Source organism: Panulirus ornatus, chromosome 64, assembly GCF_036320965.1.
Source record: "Panulirus ornatus isolate Po-2019 chromosome 64, ASM3632096v1, whole genome shotgun sequence".
In the NCBI taxonomy this organism is placed as follows: domain Eukaryota; kingdom Metazoa; phylum Arthropoda; class Malacostraca; order Decapoda; family Palinuridae; genus Panulirus; species Panulirus ornatus.
Window position 1 is genome coordinate 2,632,067 of NC_092287.1, and position 22,000 is coordinate 2,654,066.

The 22,000-nt window shown below is 36.1% G+C and overlaps 2 protein-coding genes across 10 annotated transcripts in view; both read right to left on the reverse strand.

Moving 5' to 3' along the window:
* The window catches only part of pug (pug C-1-tetrahydrofolate synthase, cytoplasmic), a 41,173-nt gene extending 27,147 nt beyond the window's left edge, over window positions 1-14,026 (reverse strand). For 2 of the 6 annotated variants that reach the window (XM_071657186.1, XM_071657190.1), the window contains exons 1-7: window positions 13,783-14,001; window positions 4,936-4,986; window positions 4,700-4,784; window positions 3,968-4,081; window positions 2,943-3,079; window positions 1,429-1,524; window positions 1,151-1,292 (exon numbers count right to left, since the gene is read on the reverse strand). In XM_071657186.1, the coding sequence (XP_071513287.1) occupies window positions 1,151-1,292; window positions 1,429-1,524; window positions 2,943-3,079; window positions 3,968-4,081; window positions 4,700-4,784; window positions 4,936-4,985 (624 nt within the window). In that variant the 5' untranslated portion in view covers window position 4,986; window positions 13,783-14,001. Of the gene's footprint in view, window positions 1-1,150; window positions 1,293-1,428; window positions 1,525-2,942; window positions 3,080-3,967; window positions 4,082-4,699; window positions 4,785-4,935; window positions 4,987-9,350; window positions 9,457-13,782 lie in introns of those variants that run through there. The other 4 variants (XM_071657185.1, XM_071657187.1, XM_071657188.1 and 1 more) reach the window with 3 other exon arrangements.
* A 3,787-nt stretch (window positions 14,027-17,813) lies between these two features.
* The window catches only part of Trim9 (E3 ubiquitin-protein ligase Trim9), a 179,480-nt gene continuing 175,293 nt past the window's right edge, over window positions 17,814-22,000 (reverse strand). For all 4 annotated transcript variants that reach the window (XM_071657338.1, XM_071657337.1, XM_071657336.1 and 1 more), the window contains 2 exons: window positions 20,524-20,696; window positions 17,814-19,225 (listed from right to left, as the gene is read on the reverse strand). In XM_071657338.1, the coding sequence (XP_071513439.1) occupies window positions 19,088-19,225; window positions 20,524-20,696 (311 nt within the window). In that variant the 3' untranslated portion in view covers window positions 17,814-19,087. The remainder of the gene's footprint in view (window positions 19,226-20,523; window positions 20,697-22,000) is intronic.

The following is a 22,000-nucleotide window of genomic DNA, read 5'->3' on the forward strand; positions in this document are numbered from 1 at the left end:
GTAGGGACTGGCTGTGTATGGAAGGCTCTAGTTATAGGCTCCAGTTTTGACAAGTTATACTTGGTGGCTTCAGAATGCACGCGAGTACATGAAGCCACTGTTCATCAGCTCTTAAAGTGTCCTCACTAAGGCAGGAGAAGCATGTATATAAAATGATGATAGCAATCTAAAATAATGCCTTAATATACATAATCTAATCATCTCATTACTTAACTGTGAAGCTCATCATTCACATTCATAGCCCAAGCAATAACTGCTAATAAAAGGACAGTCTTAATGTAATCAAATGCATTATACAGCACTGTTACCTGTGTAAACACCATGTTCACCCTTAATTCTGTCACGATCACATGAAGTTTTCATCTGATATGTGATAATCTGCAGGCAAAACAGCAGATACAGCCAGCGAATTTCCTAATAAATACGGTATGCTACGGTGCATAGGGAATTTCTTTTCCCTTAAATCGGAATTTAACCACTGCTTGGCCAATTCACTATGGTCAAGACAAGTTACGAGCCCATACCATCTGGGAGTCTGGTTACTCCCTAAGTAGCTTACAAGTGTTATCAATACTAATAGAGTGCAACTGAACAGGATTATATTTTCCCATTTCCTCTCAACACTGATTGTCTGCACTATTCGTTACAAACATACTGTTCTTGTAATACATGTATCAAATTTTCTAAATTAATAAAACTGGCACCAGTGCAACACACTTCACTAACAACTATCCCACAAACCTACATGGCATTAATATCAAGAATCTTCTGGTTGGTGGTCTTTGCTTATAACGCATATTTCATTACCTCAGGCAAGGGATATAATAACCTGAATTTCTCTTTTTGAAGGTAAAGATGGCTTCTCTACTGATGACAGTTGTTGGTAGGGCTGATGCTTTACTAATGAGGTGCCTTTGTAAGGTTCTACCTGCTTTAACTAACTAGAGTACAGAAAACACATTCCTCAAGCTCTTTGGAATACATTATTCAAATCAAATATCTAAGCTAGGGAATTCATACAAAATAAAAAAATCACCCTCAGAATTTAGCTTTCGAGGCACTTCTCCAAAACCAGTTCTCGAACAAAGTATTCAGATTACTGTAACTTCAGTACTTTAAGCTTATACTTCAACCTAATCAATTCACTAACCACACCAGGGAGGTCAGCAGTGCGAGAATGACAGGTGGTGACAGTTGCATGGTGCCACTTCAACAACTCAGCCATTGGAGTACCCACTATCTTACTGCGACCCAATACAACTGAAGTTGCTCCTTGTATCTTGGCTCCTGATCTGTTGAGAGATCCTTCAAATAAGCACATCAGATAATTTCCTTGTTCATAAAAACTTACAAGAGATTAATGATAAAAGCACCAAAAAATAATAATTTTCACTTCTCCTGTACACTAAGATAGGTTCACTTTCCCACCTGCGTATGAGTTCCATGCATCCATTTGGAGTGCAAGGCATGAAGCCCCCGTCAAGCATCCCATGGGACAGTCGTCCTGCACTTACTGTGGTCAAACTGGGTAAAGAAAAAAATCAGACTAAAAACAAAACCATGAAATGGAATCTAAAACGAAGCAACTTGGATAACTAATTAAATGTTTATTCTGCAAGCTACCGCAATAAGTTACCAATACACTGATGATTTTGCAAATGCTAAAGCTATAGATATAATTTTTCCCTGACTGCAGGGAAAAGTAATTAACAAAACTACTTGCAAAAATAAATCAAACCTTTTGAAGATCAAGGTATGGTTTGACACTCTGAATTGATAAATTCCCTACAAAAATCAGTTTCCAATATATTTTTCCATCAACATGGTTCCCCTCATGCACATATCCATATTCAGAGTATAATAGTAGAGGAAGATACTTTCTTACTAACACTATGTACTGCTGTTGAGTACATGTGGCTGCAGAAAACATCACACTACTTTTACACACACACAAACAGACCAAGAGACTAGTATACTAACCACATCAGTGATTGTTGCATGGCATACTGTAGCCAAGGGAGCCAAATAATTTTTCAGAGCACATGCATGCTCCAGAAAAAAATGTTAGTTCACTAAAGCAAACTAGAGATGAAACAGTTATGAAATGCCTGCACTATTCATCATGAATACATCTACGATAGTAAAATAAATATAATGAACTGCTTTGGTTAAACTAAGAGGAAGAAAGTACAAGAAGACACACAAGGAAGAGAAGAAGCCACTAACTGTAAAGAAAAAAATCTCTGAACTTCAAGCTGTTGTTGCAAATGATACATTGTGACATGATCATATATTAAAAAACATTGTATATACCTACCATAAGGATTTTGTAATAAACCACTTGTTCAAGTACTTGTAAATAACATTCAATCTATTGAATCATAAGTCTTTATAAAGAAACTCCCAGAAGCCTATCAAGTACATATTCTAAAAATAGGACTGTGCTAACCTTACAGGTCTAAGTAATACAATACCATTATTTTCAAATCTTAAGTAAAAAAGTTCAGGTTTGAACGAGGAAATATTCAATCATTCTTGAATTCATAGTATCTAATATATTATAAGCATGTATCACACTGATGCTCCAAACATTTAATTCTACTCATGCTCTCCTTCAGAACAGATCTATAAGCGATAAGCCCAAACTGATAAAATAGCATCCATCCCTATGACCAATGCTCAACTATAGTCATTTTTCAAGCAAAATTCTCAAAAAGTTATCTCCCCTAGTATGCAGAAGAGTCTGGTAGAGTTGTGGTTTACTTCAACACCCATTCTGCACTGTTAATTCATCAAGCCATTCTGAGATGATCATACCTAAAACCTAACATATCTCCACTTTAAGTAAACCTAACATATCTCCACTTTAAGTTATTTCATGTTGAAATAAATGCTGACCTTCATCAAGTGTTTGAAAATGAACATACAGGAAATGTTCTTACCCATCCACATCCTTGTCTGGTGAGATTGTGTCCAGTACCAAGTCCGAATCAATTTCGGTGTCAGAATCCAATGGCATCTGAACAATCATTCCATGAATGGTGGGATCATTGTTAAGTTTCTTAACCTCATGAACGAGCTGGAGGAAAGAAATTCTCAACAAACATTTCATTAGTACTCATTCAAAAGTAAATGGTCCTTTTTCACAAGCTATAATTTCTGACACATTGAGGTAATGTCATGAACAGAATAACAACCTCACTTGCTAACATCCACTCTCTAGTTATCATCATAGCACCTCATCCACAGTCAAACCCTACAGTCAAATCTACGGTTTCCCTTGACCAATCCAATTGCTTTGGGTCAGCCCATGATAACGAATCATCCCCAGTACAGTACACCACAACACTAATTCATTGGAACCAAATCACACCTCTCACACTCCTAAATGTTCAAGCCCTGATAACGAAAAGCCTTTTTTCACTCCAACCTCTCCTGTAAGTCTCCCACTCCCCCTTCATCCTACCACTTGAGGAGTGCAACTTAGCAACTACTGTAGAGTCGGCTCACTGGGCAGTCATCACTAACCCTCCAGACACCCAGGCAAGTAGTGCTGGTAACATACCTCCCTGGTTGTTAGCTGCTTACAAATTACTATCTACTCTTGGATGGGGTCATGTGATACAATAGGAGAATTCTTACTATTCCTATGATCATGAGATTCAATATGGATCAATGTTACTTTGATGGAGACAATGCTTATCGTAAAACTGAGAGATTCTATTTGATGATGGTATAAGGAAATACTAAGCACTGAACTACCAAACAGGTTTTTGCTTCTCTATGAAGCATACTCCATTTTGTGAAGCTACAAAATTTTGGATTTACCAGTTTCTTTTGAATATATATCCTAAAGGAAGGCCCCTCCAAATGAAACCATTCAGTCAGGGTTAAACAGTACAGAAAAAAAGAGAATTAAAGTTAGTGTTTTATGCTACCTTTAGCTATACTGGTTGCAAAAACTTACCTGTGTTTGTGTTATAGTTCGTGGAAATTTGATGTGCTGTGCCTTTATTCCAATTTCTTCAGCAGCCCTGACTTTCATCCGGATATACACATTGCTATCTTCACGGCCACCAACCTATAATGATATACAGGATACCTGTCAATTGTAAATCAAATACTTCATACTTGCTAATTCTTTTCAGGGTTATTAAGGTAACACCAGGAACTTTGAATGTCCTCATTTGCTCACATGAACTCTGTTTTGTATATACCTTTAGTTATCATAATTTTTCTTTCGACAAAAAAATCTTAAAAATTCCATACATCTCCTTTGTATGCTTAAAAATATCAGAATTTCTAATATGCCTGGCAGCAGAAGAGCACATTTCAAAAGAAGCAAAGCAGCTATAGGCAATGTCTCATCAGGTTGAGACGTATATCACTTTACAGAATTATGTTCTAGTTAATCATAACAAAAAAGTTATGATTTGTGAAACATACTACATTACATCCCTGAATATTACAACAGTTGCAGTAAATGGATAAGTCTCACTTCACAGTCTTTCAAAAAATCAACATCACTAAATACACTATTTTTCTAATTTCTATCCTGATGCACTTTTCATGTTTGTCTGCAATGCCAATTCATGTTCTAAATCAACAAAAATACATTAATAAAACAACTTGAAGAACCTAAATCACAACTTATTTCTTACTATTAACACTAGACAAAACTTAAATAAACTGTACACACCTGCACAATGGCAAGACCAGGAGCAAAATCAGGAAATTCCTTTTTGAGATCCTCAACCTCTTTCTTCAATTCATTCCTTACATCTCTGCGGAGGGTTATTCAAATGATAAACATTACTAGTAAAACACAGTTCATCTAGCAAAAAATATAGACATAATTGTACCTTGTAGTTAACAGTTATATATGTATAAAAAAATCATTACATCACTAATCTAAAATATGTAAAATCAACTTACTGAGCAACTTCCTTCCCCGACAAGACTCTAGCTTGAGGGTCTTCAGCCATTCTGAAAAGAAGTTTGTCAAATTAATTTTTGCTACAGTACAGGAGACTGTACAAAGTGGAGCCAACAAAGAAGAGAAGGATAGATGTAAGGGGGAATGACTAGGGATAGGGGCAATTCAGATGACTGAGGAATGATCACTGATCAGATGTGATAGAAACATTCCGTATGATGGTGGTAAGAATGGAAACCTTAACTTCAAAAGAACAACCAAATCATTGTGCAAAGTGAAAGATTAAGAAGCACTCTCATACGTGTAAAAGACCATATATCACTTTTAACACACTGGAGATGGGTTGATTTGTGTAAGGGATGTTGCTGAAGCTGTATGAACCAGTTCTATCCAATCAATCTGGGAATTTCTACTTCTATATCACTATAACCCATCAAATAAAGTTTACCACTAATATCAAGAAAAGCATACAATCAATCTTATACATGATTATCTGATAAGTTGAACATGAAAAATCCTATTCTTAACCGGGTATATACCAATGCCAAAGCATATCGAGAGAGACTGCAAACACAGTACTCAGTCCCAGCAATCACAAAGAATTAATGTTTGTCATCTAACCAAAACCTTATTTACTACAGTAAGAAATGCTAAGAAATGACAACTCCTAATTCCACTTGCCCAAGGAGACAAATGTACTATTCAACAAACTGCAGCTCAGATAACTGGTTGTGTGGAGTGGGACCATGTGGGGGTGAGCATGTTCAAGCTATACCATTGAGAAAAAAAATAGATGTATCTTTCACAATCTCTCAACTTAGATATATTCTAATAACCCTAAAATATTTCTATATCAATAAAAGAACTACAGTACTTTAAAGCAGTGTATATGACCATGCTATAAAGGTGTCCACTTTCTTTTTAAACAACTGATAAAAAAATTGCACACAACATCCTTTTTTATCAAAAATATGAAAAGCTTATTTACAGAAAATGTACCAAAGAAAAAGCTCTAATTAATGAAATCTTCTATTGTACTTTTTCATCAAAAGTAATTAGAAATAAGAAACTGCTGACTGGCAATGCAAACAGGTTTAGTGTACCAACTGACCTTGAACCATGCATGCCCGGGTGCATGTTGGTACTGTACTCCTACTCTTAGTTATCAAACCCTAAGGCATCCTTCAAAGCCTCATTAGAAAACCTAAACACCAAGGCATTCCTTCAAAGCCTTCTTGGACACTTTTAAAGCACTTATCACTATCTAGCTACATTTCAAGTATACTGCTAAACATGGAGTGACAAAGTTACCACACAAAAAACTAACATTCACAAAGACACAAACAAAAATCAATTCCTCTTACAAATTCCTACAAAATTCCTTTACTTCACTTGTAGCTTATGGGAATCAACATCCCATGTTTTATAGCCAGCTAAGATCTCAGATACTGGACAGGCCTAAACTACCTCTGCCCTGACTAGCTCAAGACAATGGCTACATTACACTGCCTCTCAGTCTTTCCTTTCATGGTGTAACCTTACTTGTAAGCATATATATCAAAATAATAATGCAGTTATACAGCATATCCGCAATACTATATTATCATCAATATGATGGTATGTACTTCAATGGTGTGACAAGCAAAATAAAGAAAGAAATTCAGCTTCCTAAAATCAAATGGTGACTTTAAAAACTATTTTGGCACAATAATGTAAATTTACAATGTCCTAATACACTGGAGAAAAATATGAATACATGAAAATTTCAAAGTTCATGAAAATGTGGACTCAAAAGGCTATGCAAAATCTAATATGATCAAATAAGTGGTGACATATTCATCATATATTCAGAAAGAGCAGGTCAAAGCTAATGAACCTTCAGCAAATATCCAGAAAAGGGAATGGAGGATGTGAATTCTGGGAGAAACTAACAATACAAGGTGAATTCATTGAATGGGGTGGTGAAGGAAAGAGTGAAAGTAATGACAAGCAGATATGGTGTTTTAGGTGTAAACTACATTACTGAGAGAAAAAAGGATTATGTGCACAAATATGCAAGTATTTAGTTTATATGTACTTGAAGCTACTCATAAATATATAGGGTACAAAATACAAGGACAGAGTAGACAAGATTTTAACTAATGTTTCTAGTAACATAAAATGCAAGTAGCAAGCATGATGAGTAGTTCAGATATATGTTAAATGCAGCTTCAACCACAGCATTCTTCTGAAGAGACTTCAGGGTTTTCATACAGGTTTAATTTCTGATTATATGATTATCACTATCACTAATCCTCTTATTTGTGTATACTGCTGACCTAGAGAGTTTTTGTAACTTAAATGCAAATACTAATGCTGGTTCTGTTTGGAGAACGGCGGCATCATTCTATCTATCACCCATCATTGCCTCTGACAGTCATTGATGTTATTCATTAACCCTGAAAAGGATGGGTTGGGTAACTCAAGGAACACCTAAAGCACTTTCATGGCCGATTGGAACAAAGCAGAAGTGAACAACTAACACTGAAATACAACATGCACAAAGCAACAATAATTCTACCATAAGCATTAATTTATGCTTTTCTTCAACAAAATGTGACACCCAAATTTAATGCAAACATCTAACCAAAATAATCACAAAAGAAACAAAAACAGTAAAAAAGTGATCATGTTGGACTGTTTTATAGGCAAACTACAACACAGACAGAGACTAACAAATGGACTTTGTCTCATTTTTCAGTGAAAAATTAATCTTTACTCTTTTCCTCCAAACTTTGTTTCTAACTCATCAATAACTTATTTCAGTAGAAAAAAAAAAAAATAAGTGGCACAGTAAAAGCAAACGAACCTTTTTTTTTAGTTTAACATTAATGACACAAATTATGATGATAATAGAGGAATAAGTTGCTTCTTGCCCAAGAAAGTTATTCGGGAAATTGTATTCTTTGGAAAATAGCAACACCATATTCTTTTCATTATAAGGCCAATTACCAAGATTGCTGTTGGGAATTCCCAAGCTGCATTATGTTCAGGCTGATTAAGTTTGGCTTTTCCATCATTCTGTCAGACACGAGAGATCTCGTACAACTTACATATGACACTGTCATATTTCCTTTTAATATTCAAATTTGTCATAACATATGAAGACCACCACCTAAATTACTCTAATAACTAATATTTATCTCACAATGTTATAGAGAAGTCAAACTATATCAGACATTACTATGACTCTGGCATCTGACTAACTGCCAAATAACCTGAAAAATTACAACAAACTGTAAATGCTGTTGGTAATGCGACCAAGCCTTCCGTTAAGCTGTCATTTCACTTATATGTTATTATGCGGTGATGCAAAGGGTAAAACAGCTTTTGATTCACCAGTACTGACAAGTTAACATACTCTCCCTACTCAGTATCAATGACTCAATTTTTCAGATGATGGCAAAATAGCAGACATCAATGCTTCCACCTAATTTGCCGACAAAACAAACAAGTCCAGCATGAACATCATCATATTATAGATGAAGTCCTTTTCTTTTAAATACTTATAAATTCTTAAAACTAACCACTTGATCTAATTTAACCCCGTTTTCCCTTGACCTTCATGACCCTCCCTACTACTGACATGACTCCATGATTGACAGACATCCCAATCACCCTCACCCCATACTAAAACTGATCTCATTAAATAAATCTTCACAAAACATAAGAAATTCTAGTATAATCTAGTTCATACAGTAGTAAAGGTAAAGGAAAATAACACCAGTATGATACCTGTCATTTATTTATAAATACCCCAGGCTAAAATTCTGTGAAAGACTTTTGGCGTTACCAAGGGCCTCTACAGCCTAAGACTGCGCTACTTACAGTAGCTGGGAAACACATCCACTACATTGGGTCCTGCCTCGCCAAAGAGCCTAAATCGCGTGCAACCTGTTACAGGTGGAGCCCGGTAACACCTAATTCCTGCCACATAATTACTACATAAATTCTCGTTATTCTTGGCAAAGAAAACTATGAAAGAAAATAATTACTTTTCTAACTGGATTACTTTGAAATATATCTTTAAAAAATGACTAAGCTTCTCTAGGGAGTCACAATTAGTCACTGTATTAAGCTTTAATCACCTTTTAAATTTCTCTTAAACAACTGATTTTCAGACATACGAGAGGCTACATATGATGATAACTTCTCCTGAATCAAAAACATTTCAGTCAGTCCACGTTAACCTCCCCAGGGCAGAGCCCGACCTCCTCCACATCTAACATCCAAGATATTATGGAAACTATCATCACTAACTCATGTCTGAGATGACACTCACAGATACACTGTCGCGCAAAATGGCATTAAAACAGCATGACAATCAAGTATATAGATAATTAAACAAGATTACAAAAAGGCTGACGGATATAACCTTCAAATTTGCTGTTGCTGGGGTGTGCGCCGGCGTGCTGTGGTGGCAGGCAGGAACCTTGAGCCACCAATTGGCTGAGCCAGACTGACACATACACACACACTCACACATTACTCAGACTAGACTCTCTCTACTGTCTTTATGTAACGCATAACTTCTCATGAAATGCCACATTATCAATTATAACATTTCCATTACCCTATGGCTGGGAAAATATAGGTATATATGGGTATACTTGTTTGTATGGTTTGACCTGTGAGTGTGATGTAGGCATTTTGGATTTAATGGCTTTCAACAGATGATGTTTAGATACACTGGATATTGTACCACTAAATAATTACAATAAACAATTTCAGTGTCATTCATCAAAAATCTCTGCAGGGTTTATACCAGTGCGACTTAATAGTAAAAATTTTAAGCACTTCTTATGCTGCTAATGTATAAAAATTGATCATTCTTACTGGTCATTCAAAATAAAAGATTGAATATTTCTGTCTACTGTAAACATGATTATAATATACAAGAAAATATGTTTCAATATGTATAATTCAAAGTCTACTTCACTTTCATTATTATCATTATCATCCAAATTGGTAAAAAAATTATAGTATTATGTTTTTAAAAAGAAACTAAATTACGAATATACAAGAATATAAAGAGAAAGAAAGTCCACGGCATTAACATGAACAATGTCGTCAAGGACCGGGACATACCATGTTCACATTGTCTATTCTGAACACCATATAATGTTACCACCCTGAGTGGTGGTTAGTCAGTTCCCCATCAATTCATCCTGCTGTATGAGTGGCATACTTTCAACTGTGCTTGTTAGGTACCTTGTCTATGAGTTATGTATAATATATCAAGTTTATGTGGATACCTCAATTATGGCTCCCAGTTGACATCCTTTTCTTTACATACAACCATTAGTTTAAGTGTCAGGAGGCTTCTACAGACCTGGTAATACACTTTGAAGAAGTGGAGCGACATATCTGTTCCCGTCCTGTAACCTAACCTTCAGATAACCTTTTAATCTAGTACTCCATCTACCGTACACCAGCAGCTCATATTCTTTCCTGTTGCTCTATGGCGGAGAGGATATCTTTTGGGTCTTCCTGCTGAGCCGTTGTGATCCGTCCATGCTTTGGATTAATGATATATATGAAGATTATAATGACGACCTGCCTCTGTATATGGCTGTCCACTGATGCATCAATGTTTTAAGAGATAAGAACCATCCTAATGTCTTGAGGATGCACTGTTTGTCATGACTGAGTCTTATCTAACATTAAGCCTAGACTGGTAGCACAATTCAGCCATGAAATACGGGTTAAGGACATATCAATTACGTACTAGGCTGTTCGAGTTGCAGCTGCTGGAATAGCTGGACATGTGAACGTACATTACTGCTGTTATGGTCATAAGCCAAACCGAAAGGTCACCTGGTCTGTATATCTACTGACATGGCTGATAACACTATGCCTAACCAGCAGTTACGTCACATATAACAAGTGTATGGAGAAGTGTGTGTCATCTGCTCCTACGAATTGCTGATGCTTGAAAAATCCGTATTTTCTGTTGTTATGCTATACAGTACCAGGCGTCCACACAATTTTTCTCATGTTGTTCTCATTTTCCAGTGATACCCAGGAATATATCATCATGCCTACATCCCTACAGAAGTCTTCAATCGCCCTTTTAAAAAAACACGATACAAACAGCTTCTAGTCACCTTGAATAGACAGTGTCTCCCAGTGAGCAAAACATCAACCATTCTAGTCACATACGACACACTTGTTATTCATTAACCACAACTAATAACATCAACACAAAACCAACACAAAAAGTAAATGCCATCAACACACTAATGTGGACAACAGAACAAACCCTCAAAGTCGCAAACCACTCCAAACAGAGCACATCCCCCCCCAGATACACAACACCACAATAATACAAAGATCCTCATTGATCTCCCCCCCAAAAAAAATCAATAAAACAAATTACAAACACTGAAATAACCCATTAAGCACTAAGCAACCAACCTCTTACCTCAATTCTATATTCCAATCCACCAGATATCCATTAAGAAATGTACCAAACAAGTTATTTTTGGATATATGAAGATCTTCATTAAGGTCATGAAATTATAATTACCGACTGGAGAAAACTTGAACATCTTCAAAATCAATGCCCAGCAGATAGCCTGACGGTAGAATGTGGTGGTCATGCGCGCCATCTGTTAGTCGTACGACCAAGCTTTACGTCCGTGCTAAACATCACCACTGACGATAACTAACTTACTTCTCTGTAAAGTATTTTATAATGGGAGAATGTTGCCAGCTGCTGGAACGACCAAGTATAACTTGATTTTCCAAGTTATATATCTGAATCAATGTAAATAACTGCTCCTAGAAGGAATTGTATTTCTTCTCAATAATACTCATTACGTTTCGATGGAAAATCTGATTTGGATAAGCATAACACCGTCTCACGCTGGTTAATGTTTATAAACCTTACTTCGAAAGCCACATCGTTATTGTCATGATGTAAATCACAGAAATAAGGGAAGCATATTGTTATGAGACTAACAGGCCCCGTACTGAACCAATGTTAATAAAGTATGGATTTAGGAAATAAGCAAAGTTAAAGTTTCATGTACAGGAAATTCCGTTACATCGTAAATCACATTAAATGTTACGTGTAGAAAAAAAAAATTCTTCAAACTTTGAATAAATATCATACAGTACCTGTACATATAATATGTATTTGAAGATTTACTCCAGAACGCATAAAGAAAAAGCGTTTAATGAATTCAAGGTTTTTCAAAACATATTTGGCTACTGAACCAATAATATTGACAAAAAGGCAACATTGGAATCCATAAATCTCTGTCTGTATGTTGATATATTTTCTATCCACTGTGATAGCTCATCTTATTCCTGCGAAATCCAATTCCTAATTATCAGCAGTAAGTTCTCAGTAATGAACTTGAAATCAAAACGCTTGTAATTTGTCCTTGTCATGTAATGATGCGATGCCAAATAAGCTGATAACGTCTTGGCCGCCGTCTAGTCAAAGCAAAGGGCTGGCGTCGCCCTTATGACAACCCAACTCCCGAAACCTCTTACTCAATCGAAAGAATAAAACGCAATGAATAGAATACTATTGAATGTACAATGTCATTATGGCATATAATTATACTTTATCACAACTGCCGTATATCTTAGAACAAGTTAAGTCTATAAAGCGGATTCAGCAGGTCCAACGGCGTGAACCAGTTTGAACCAGATCAGCCAATACTTCAACGTACGTCATGCTGATAAGAGATAACAAAGCTAAGGATCAGTGTAAGTCCAGACCCACCCAGCTACTTGCCTCCGTCCCTAAGACGTTTTAGAGTATCAATGCATTATCTTAATGCCAATCAAATTATTCCACGGTCGTGAAACACGTACACAATGACTATGTTGTAGTCACACATCTCCATCCTAGACGCACGGGATCAGATATAAACTTCCATATTCATTAAATGCTTCCTATTTCTTCATACGGCAGCAACTTCATGTGCACATTTCAAACTACAAAATGCCTTCAACCTCTCTTCCTTATATTACCTTAAAACTTCATCGTATCAGATACATTCTACATGACCGTAGACTTAATAGTCTTGCCCACGTCTCATACATATCAATACACCACATCTTCATTGTTTCATTTTCCTCTCAATTTCACCTACATTGTCCAGCCTGATTCATGGAAACTTGAGTCTCACATTCATACATCACAGACGAAATAGCGAGACGGGAGGCCAGGCACCTGTATACCTTCTCAATGCTGGCGATCATTAACGTGTCTAACTGCCCTCACGTACACACCTAAGCTTGTTACATCGCCCTAAGGCGAGGCTGAATTTATGCAAGGTGGTACAGCTTTACCTAAGGCCATTCCCTACTTATAATCATGAGGAAGAATACAAGTACATTCAAGGTCATGAATAAATGACCCAAGGAGAAGGAGGATGAAGGGTTATTCAAGGTTTTGTCAGAACGACATAACACTGATAAGCTGGAGAGGTATAGGGTCGATAGAGATTAATTATGCCAAGATAACAAAGATTAAAAATATGTCACAGGGTATTGGACATTCCCAATGTATACAATTAAGGTTATACTTGTATACTTGTATCCAAATGAATGAAAGAAAATTCCCCATATGAAGCAAAATTATATATACATTCATACACGCATTAGAGGAAATGGCGTCTTATTCCCTAGTCGTATTTCCCATTAATGACAGTTAAAATTGAGCTTGGTTACTCGTTATCCTAGCTCAGACTTATTACACAGTTCATCTATACATAAAAGATGGCAAAATTTAAATAATATGGGTTACTAAGGCACTATTACTACTACACAAGGCCTGGATTATTTACATTATACGTGGAAGTCGCTGGTGCTACTCGTAGACGATGCCACGGGTGATGACCATTAACCCCGACACAACTAAGTAGTGATGGTCGTAGTAATGCAATGATGGCAGGGCGACGCTGGTTGGTTCACAAGTCGTTGTAAATGCGATTGAAGGCGACGTAGTTCGTCTCACATAACTTGGCGATGACTGAAACAACTGTATTTACATTGGCAGCCGTGGCAAGGGCAACCCTCCAAAAACCATATATATACACAAAAAAGTCACTAAGAAGATGCAACACTGGCTGTACACATGTGCCAGATACTTTCATAATACTGCCATCTATTGAGCGTAGGGTAAATTACATTTTATTAATTGACACGGTAATGATGTTAATATTATTCTCTTGTACTCACTATCATCTAGTCAACTTATTATTTCTTTCAAATTATCAGTGTATCCAGTTCTTAGAATGATAATTACATGTACCTCCTCATAGTTAGACCATTGTAATTATGTGTGTAATGATGCGAGACGAGACAGCCACCTACTTTGGAAGGAGTGGCTGAAGCTGACCCAGTCATTAACGGGAAAACTTCACTAAATTCCTGTAATGATAGATAATTCTGGGTTGGCTTTACTTGCTGTGTTTGTCTGTCAGATGAGATGCACTTCGTCTGTCATATTCTCAAAATACTTTCCAGTAATGTCACACATTTTATGAATCATATGAGTATTAAATTAGAAACTAATTAATGGAGTCAAAAAGTATTTGTGTGGTGTATTGGCTTGCACATCTATAGGCTTACTAAGTGTGGCATACACAGAATATTGTTCTTGCACTGGTCTGTTTTATTTGAAATATTGTAAGCATTTCATTGAAGATAGGATTAGTTATGACCTTAGTCCACAGTAAAAGATGTCTCCTCTTATTTACTTATTCTGACCCCTCTGCAGTAAATATTCCTTATCATACTCTTTAAGGCAAGATATAAATCTATCAGGCAAAGTTTGGTGGTTAATATAAAACAGCCTCAAATAAGAGACCAAAATACATCCAACACTGTGATTTCGCTGATTACAAATCATAGATCAGGATGGAACATTTAGAGTATCTGGAACACATAGAACATTTTTTAGAAGGATAGGCAGAGTCAGAAGGCATGGGATAGACAGATTTAATCCATCCCTAGCCATCAGCAGTGAGGAGACCATTTGCAAGGTACCGACTTTCAAAGTAATGAAACAATGAACTTCCAGAGAACATCAGGCATTATGACAGAGGAGTAGAGCATGGTAGCAGATTAATTTTCCAACTCATTTTTTGGTTCTGTGCCTATATGAAACATATACTTGTACAGACCAAGTTTTTAAGCTCTCTAAATCAATATGATTTTAGGTCAAGTTTCTGGATCTTTTTGGCGTAATCACTTGTGTAGCTTTTTTAATATCAACACGAATCAAATGTACTTTTATTCACTAATTTCAAAATATGTCTGTTGTAATTGTTAGAGTACTTGAAATAAATAAAAAAAAAAATGGCCTTGAGCAGACAATAACCTTACCTTTGTATTTTCAGCAATTTAGCCTAACCTACTATACCCAAACTTCGCCTGTAACCACTGCACATTATTCATATTTAGAGTACATGACATTTTCAGTGCTTTCTAATAATATCTACCAAAAGGAAAAATATTCTTTTGAAACTGGGTATATTGTCACATTCATCTGTCTGTATGAAAAAATGTTTGCAGTCCATCAAACCAAAGCTAAATTTCTTTTATTTCCTATAGTTTTCCAATAACAAATTACTACTTAATCAATATGATACAGTGTTTTTGTTAAATTGACAAGCATTTACAAGTGAACACTTTAGACAACAATAAAACTATTTTCTTATACATATTTGCCATTTCCTTCTTTTGGAAAAGTAAAAACTGAAGAGGTGGAGTTCTAGACATATATAACATATAATACATACTTCTTTTTTGTCCCACATATGCTTCAATCTCACTTCATTGCAGTTTCAAGATACATAGGAACTGGCAACTTTCAGCTAAGCATGGCTGATTGCTCAGATATATCTCAGCTAGTGTTGCTACCAAGATAGCGGAACTAGTATCTCGATACATAAAGTCCCTAAAGCCTGCCAGTGAGGAATCCACAATGAGCCAGTTCTCTGTAATTGTTGGGATGCCAGGTGTAATTGGATGGTACATACATACAATTAAAAGTCCTGGTGGCACAGGTGTCGAGCTGTGCTGTTGTTGTAAAGGCATTTTTGCATCTAATGTGATGGGTGTATGTGGCACATCCCCTAATACACAAATGTAGTACCAAACTGACCCGGGGGTGCGTATGATTCATAGAATATTTAATGTATCACTGTTGTGTGATGCTCTGGTTGGGCATTCATGGAGGATTTTGTTGAGAGACAGTAGATATCCTTGTAGGTCTACTTTTCAAGTCCAATTGGTAGTTCTAGTACTGATAAGGAGAATAGGTGAAATACCTTCCATGCAAGGACTAGGAATACAGTAGAAATATGGTATATTTAAAAGATATGCTGTCCTATCAGTACCTATGAGGACCAAGGTGGACTCAGTAAAAAAATATTTATGGCTTGTGTAGTTTTACAAAAGATGAAAATTACTTATAGGTTGCCATTAGAAGATCTACCAGATGTCCAGCTTGATCCTCCAGGTGCCACGAGTCCAAGGTATCCTGGAAGACAACTTCCATTGTGCATACCTTTTCTAAAGTCATTGTACATTTAGTTACTTCTGCTATCTTCAGATTTAGTTATTTCTGCTTATTTTTAGATGAATCTTATTAATTCAAGTTGTTGACATTGTACCTGTAATACTCACCTTAGCTATTTTGCTGAAACTTTTGTCAACTTAAAAATGATTATTACTTGCAAATATTTGTATTTTTGGTATAGAAGAAACCCTTCGTTAGTAAAAGTTGTAATCACATACATGCTTTTCAGCTCTTTTCAAAATAAAGTTACTCATCCTTCATCTTTCTCTTCACAGATTCAGCTATGTTTTATAGGCCTATGCCATGATAGCATTAACCTCTTAGACTGCATCAAAAATTTCACAAGGCTGCCACCGATCACCTTCATGTTTTCACAGGTATCCTCCAAAAGCTGCATCTTGGCTTTATGTTCCTCCTCCAGGTATTTCTTTTTAATTCCATGCAACTCCTGCCCAGGATTGTCATGTAAAACTGGACCACTAAAAACTTCCATATCTTCCTTTTCTGTTGTAATTTTGGGGTCCTGGCTCTTGCACTGCATCACCTTAGCATTTTTGGTAAATAAAACCACCAAATACTTTCTCTGCTTTCCAGAGAAGGGAACAGAACTTTCATGTCTCCTACCTTCCATGGTCATTCATGCAGATCAGCTGACTTGCTACTTACCAACCTACCACCAAATGGTATGTTGGTACTCCTGGAGATGGAGACAACGGCCATCGCATGACCATGACCATTGCATTGTCTATAAATACTGATGATGGAGGTCATGTGACGGCTGCATTTCATCATATGAGCTTCATTGTATCGTCTATAAAAACCATTGCCTTCTATTCATCCATTATTTTTGTCAATAAGTGTCTTCCTTTTTCCTTATTTGAACTGCTATTGAACCTTCTTAAAACACTGTCATGTTGGTATTTACATTTGATTCTTAATACCTGTGGGCCTTTCATATCTTAATGAGTTATCATCAGGAACGAGATGATTGATTCTTACTTGGCTATTTCTCATTTCTAAAAATAATACTACAGGAGGGGGTAACCCATCATTACTTGACTGATACATGCAAACTTTTTATTAAAGTAAAAGTACATCAATATTAGAGATCCAACAACAACAACAAAAATTAATTTCCACAAAATGGGTAGTATCCTTCTAGGTGACTAACAAAGATGAAGTATGTATAATCATGCCTAATTTAATAATGCACTATTTGTTCCAAGTGTTTCCTTTCTACATAACATAAATTTCTTTTGTTTCATGGAAGTTCAGGTAAGTAAATAGAAATTCTATAGTCCCATTTATTTACAAGGCTGATTATAAGAAATATAAAAATGCTTACATACAGAAATGCCATCATAATTATTAAATGCACCTACAAGAATGGAAGCAGAATACAAGGACGGAAGTAGCAGTACATTACCATACTTCCAGCTTCTATTGTCTCCTTAGGACAAATATGGCAGTTTAGTGATATTATTGAAAGCAGCACAATGTTATGCATGAATACAGAAATGAAAACCATTCCTATAAGGGAAATGTAATAAGATATAAAATCTAACACAGGCTATGGTTCTTGATATGAACAATGCATGGTGTAGTAATGTGAAACAGTGTACAGCTTTCATTTGGATATTCGAAATACAGGGCTGAATAACACTGATGTAAGCTATTTTTGTTAATACATTTAATGCAGAGTGTAGTACTCTGAAACCTTATTTAGCTTCCACTATGGTATTTCAAATGCAAGGCTGTGTTATTACAATAATAATGGAGGGATGTCACCAGATATGTACCAAACTAAAGGTACCAATAGTCAATTAGTGTAAGACTAGTAAACTGCAAAAAGGCAAGCATAGTATCTGCACTTAAAAAATATGACAATTTTTAGAAACCCACATTCATACAAAACCTCGTGGGGTTTTTAAGCTTGTTGGACTAGAAAACAGCAGAAATATTAATTCAAAATTGTAGTCAATTCTGTGGCAATGCCTTTTCAATTTATGTACAATATTTACAATATATGGGTAATTCATCCCGAGGTTATAATCTCCCCATGGGAGTTCTCTGGCAGTATATAAACCACATTCATATGACACACTGATCAGACATATCATCATGAGATCTATTATCCATACCATTAACATGTTGGTCACTTACACACTATCACATGGAAAACACTCAGCAAGAATCAATGTACACAAATAGGAAAATGTGTACTTGTGTGCATCATGGAGGCACACTTTTCCTGACAATAGTAAGGTACTGTTGTAGACAAAGAGGTACTGCTGTAATACACAACAGCATTAAGATATGATTCACAGACAAGAATGCAGTTAGTATTTTAGACCATAACAGTTAAATAGGATCTGGAATATTCTAGTGAACATTAAACTGAAAAATAACTCATATGAAAGGGACCTTGAAGACTTAAAAATAAGAAATATATATATACATTCACAAAAAAATATCTAAGATTTAAAAACTTCAGAGCTATGATAAAGCAGAATGTACACAAGTTGTTATGATTCAAATCAAAACAATAATATTTTGGGTATGATCTATGCCTCTACCTCATGAGGTATACCAAGAAATTTTTTGGGAGGGTGTAAGCCAGTCTGTGCAGTCAGAATCACACTGCGGTTCAGGCTGACGGCTGGATACAAAACACCACTCACTCCAACCAGTGACAAATATCCCTGTGAAGAGATGAATATTAATGATCTATATATTGTCTAAGTAATGAACGTCAGTTGTCCATAAAAAATACCACAATATAAAGTAAAAGGAAGAGGACAGTCAAAGATGCTCCTAGCATTAGTTTCCATTCTCTCAAAAGGATTATTCTTTGGTCACATTCATAATCATGCCCCACTTCATAGTCTGCTCCTTTCGTATAAGGTTTCCCACCATGTCCCTCTACCCTCATCTTCTCACATCTGTTTCTAAATATAGATGATCTTAAATCGAATCACATTCTTTTTAACATTCTTATTTCTTTATGTAGATAATTTTGGGAGTTACTTTTATTCATAGAGGCAGGTGATGGTAATTTTTTTTTTTTGCTTTGTCGCTGTCTCCCGCGTTTGCGAGGTAGCGCAAGGAAACAGACGAAAGAAATGGCCCAACCCACCCCCATACACATGTATATACATACGTCCACACACGCAAATATACATACCTACACAGCATTCCATGGTTTACCCCAGACGCTTCACATGCCTTGATTCAATCCACTGACAGCACGTCAACCCCGGTATACCACACCGCTCCAATTCACTCTATTCCTTGCCCTCCTTTCACCCTCCTGCATGTTCAAGCCCCGATCACACAAAATCTTTTTCACTCCATCTTTCCACCTCCAATTTCGTCTCCCTCTTCTCCTCGTTCCCTCCACCTCCGACACATATATCCTCTTGGTCAATCTTTCCTCACTCATTCTCTCCATGTGCCCAAACCATTTCAAAACACCCTCTTCTGCTCTCTCAACCACGCTCTTTTTATTTCCACACATCTCTCTTACCCTTACGTTACTTACTCGATCAAACCACCTCACACCACACATTGTCCTCAAACATCTCATTTCCAGCACATCCATCCTCCTGCGCATTATTACCATCACCTGCCTCTATGAAATCTCATGAAATCTCTTAAATCCTGTAATTATTCAAATGCTCAGTTTCAGGGTTTAATGGTTCCTAAACAATATTCATTCCCCCAAAAATGTATTCAGTATGGAAATCTGGGTATTTCATATAACCATATCCCTCACTAATCCAAATCATTCAGGGTTTGGGGTACGTTGTTAATATATATGTAAATATGTACAAAATGTAGTAAATGTAGTAAACATTTAGTCAAAAAAAATTGGCTAAAATTATGAGATGGAAAACAAAGACACTCCCTCTAGAACTGGGAACAGGTAAGTAATTATGAATCAGAAATTACAGACAACTTGTCTTAAAATTTTTACAGTAAAAACAGATGCTACACATACCTGTAAGTTCCCATTAACATAGAAGTTAAGCACTTTCTCTGGGAAATTGAGCAACAGCCCTACAGTATCCCCAGTACGAATGCCCCCTGCTGATCGGTTAAAATGTTCTCCTGCATGCATCAACCATGATCGCTCACTGTCTATGTACATACTCCAGCTACCTCCACATTTTCCTGAAAAGATGATGTTATTAACAGAAAAATATAACAATAAAATGGTTTTGAAATGCAAGGTGCTTTTCTTTTTGTCTGTTATGTTTTAAAGAATATCTACAATGAAAACTATTAAATAGAAGCCCATTAACCAAAACACTGACATCACTCCATCTCTTTATGATGATATGAAATTCTATCAGGAGTTGACTAAACCAGAAACACCAGTCAGGGTTTTTCAAGCAATTCTAACCCCTCCAACCTGCCCAAATGAGAGCATCTTGCTCTGTACAACACACTCACTGACCTTCAGCCCAAAACATAATAGCCATTAACCTTTAACAAAAATTCACAAGCTTGGGATGGTATTTGTAGGTATTCAGTTTAGATAGACATACTGTCTCTTTCTAAAATCCACATTCTTAACTGGAAAACAAAGGAAAACTGGAAAACAGCCTGTCAGTCTAGAAGGTGGGAAGTGGCCACTCATGTCCTGTCTAAGCACATTTCGATATAAAGCACATGTCAAATATGACACACAGTTTCATCCAACTGTTCCTTTATCAAAACCAACACTAGCACATAAGCTTAAGTAGAGCAGGCCTTTCTTTCTTTTTAAGGACACACAACGAACTCTGACATCCAAATTTATTCCTTGTATGCAATAAGACAGCTTAGGGTAAGTGAAAGTATATGCCAGGAAATAGAAGAAATGAGGCATATCTGTGGCACATGAGAGATTTTCAAAATATTACACCCTGAACATTTAGCTACTAATGTATCAGAATATCTTGTACAAGCTTACACTTCATTTGATGTAACTTCCTTATCTGGAGGATAAAAGGCGGCTTGCAGAAAGCAGATAATTATGGGATCCAACTCACTGAATATTACTAAATATTCATTTAATAACCTGTAAATAAACCTGTATTGCCAAGATAGAACTGAAGCATACTATTAGCTAAGACTGCCAGAAGTTAATGTAGATTTTTAAAGCTTAATTAAGAAATAAATTCTTTTAACCAAAATCTAAAGTGCAGAAACTTTTTAGCCTTTGTCAGAGGTTCAAAAATGAGAATTTAAATTTTCCAAGCAACTATTATGAAAATCATGCAAATAAGACATTCAAAATTTAACAAATATTGAAATATGGCTCACTATGAGTATTTACAAATCAAGCATTTCTACTTGTTTGTAAGATTCAAATGGAAAACACTGCATCTGAGAAACTGAACAGTAAACAGATAATAAGGGAATAAGAAACTGCCTTGTCCTATGGCTACCTGAGTACTGTGTGGTGTAACTAATGACAGTTGGTATTCCAG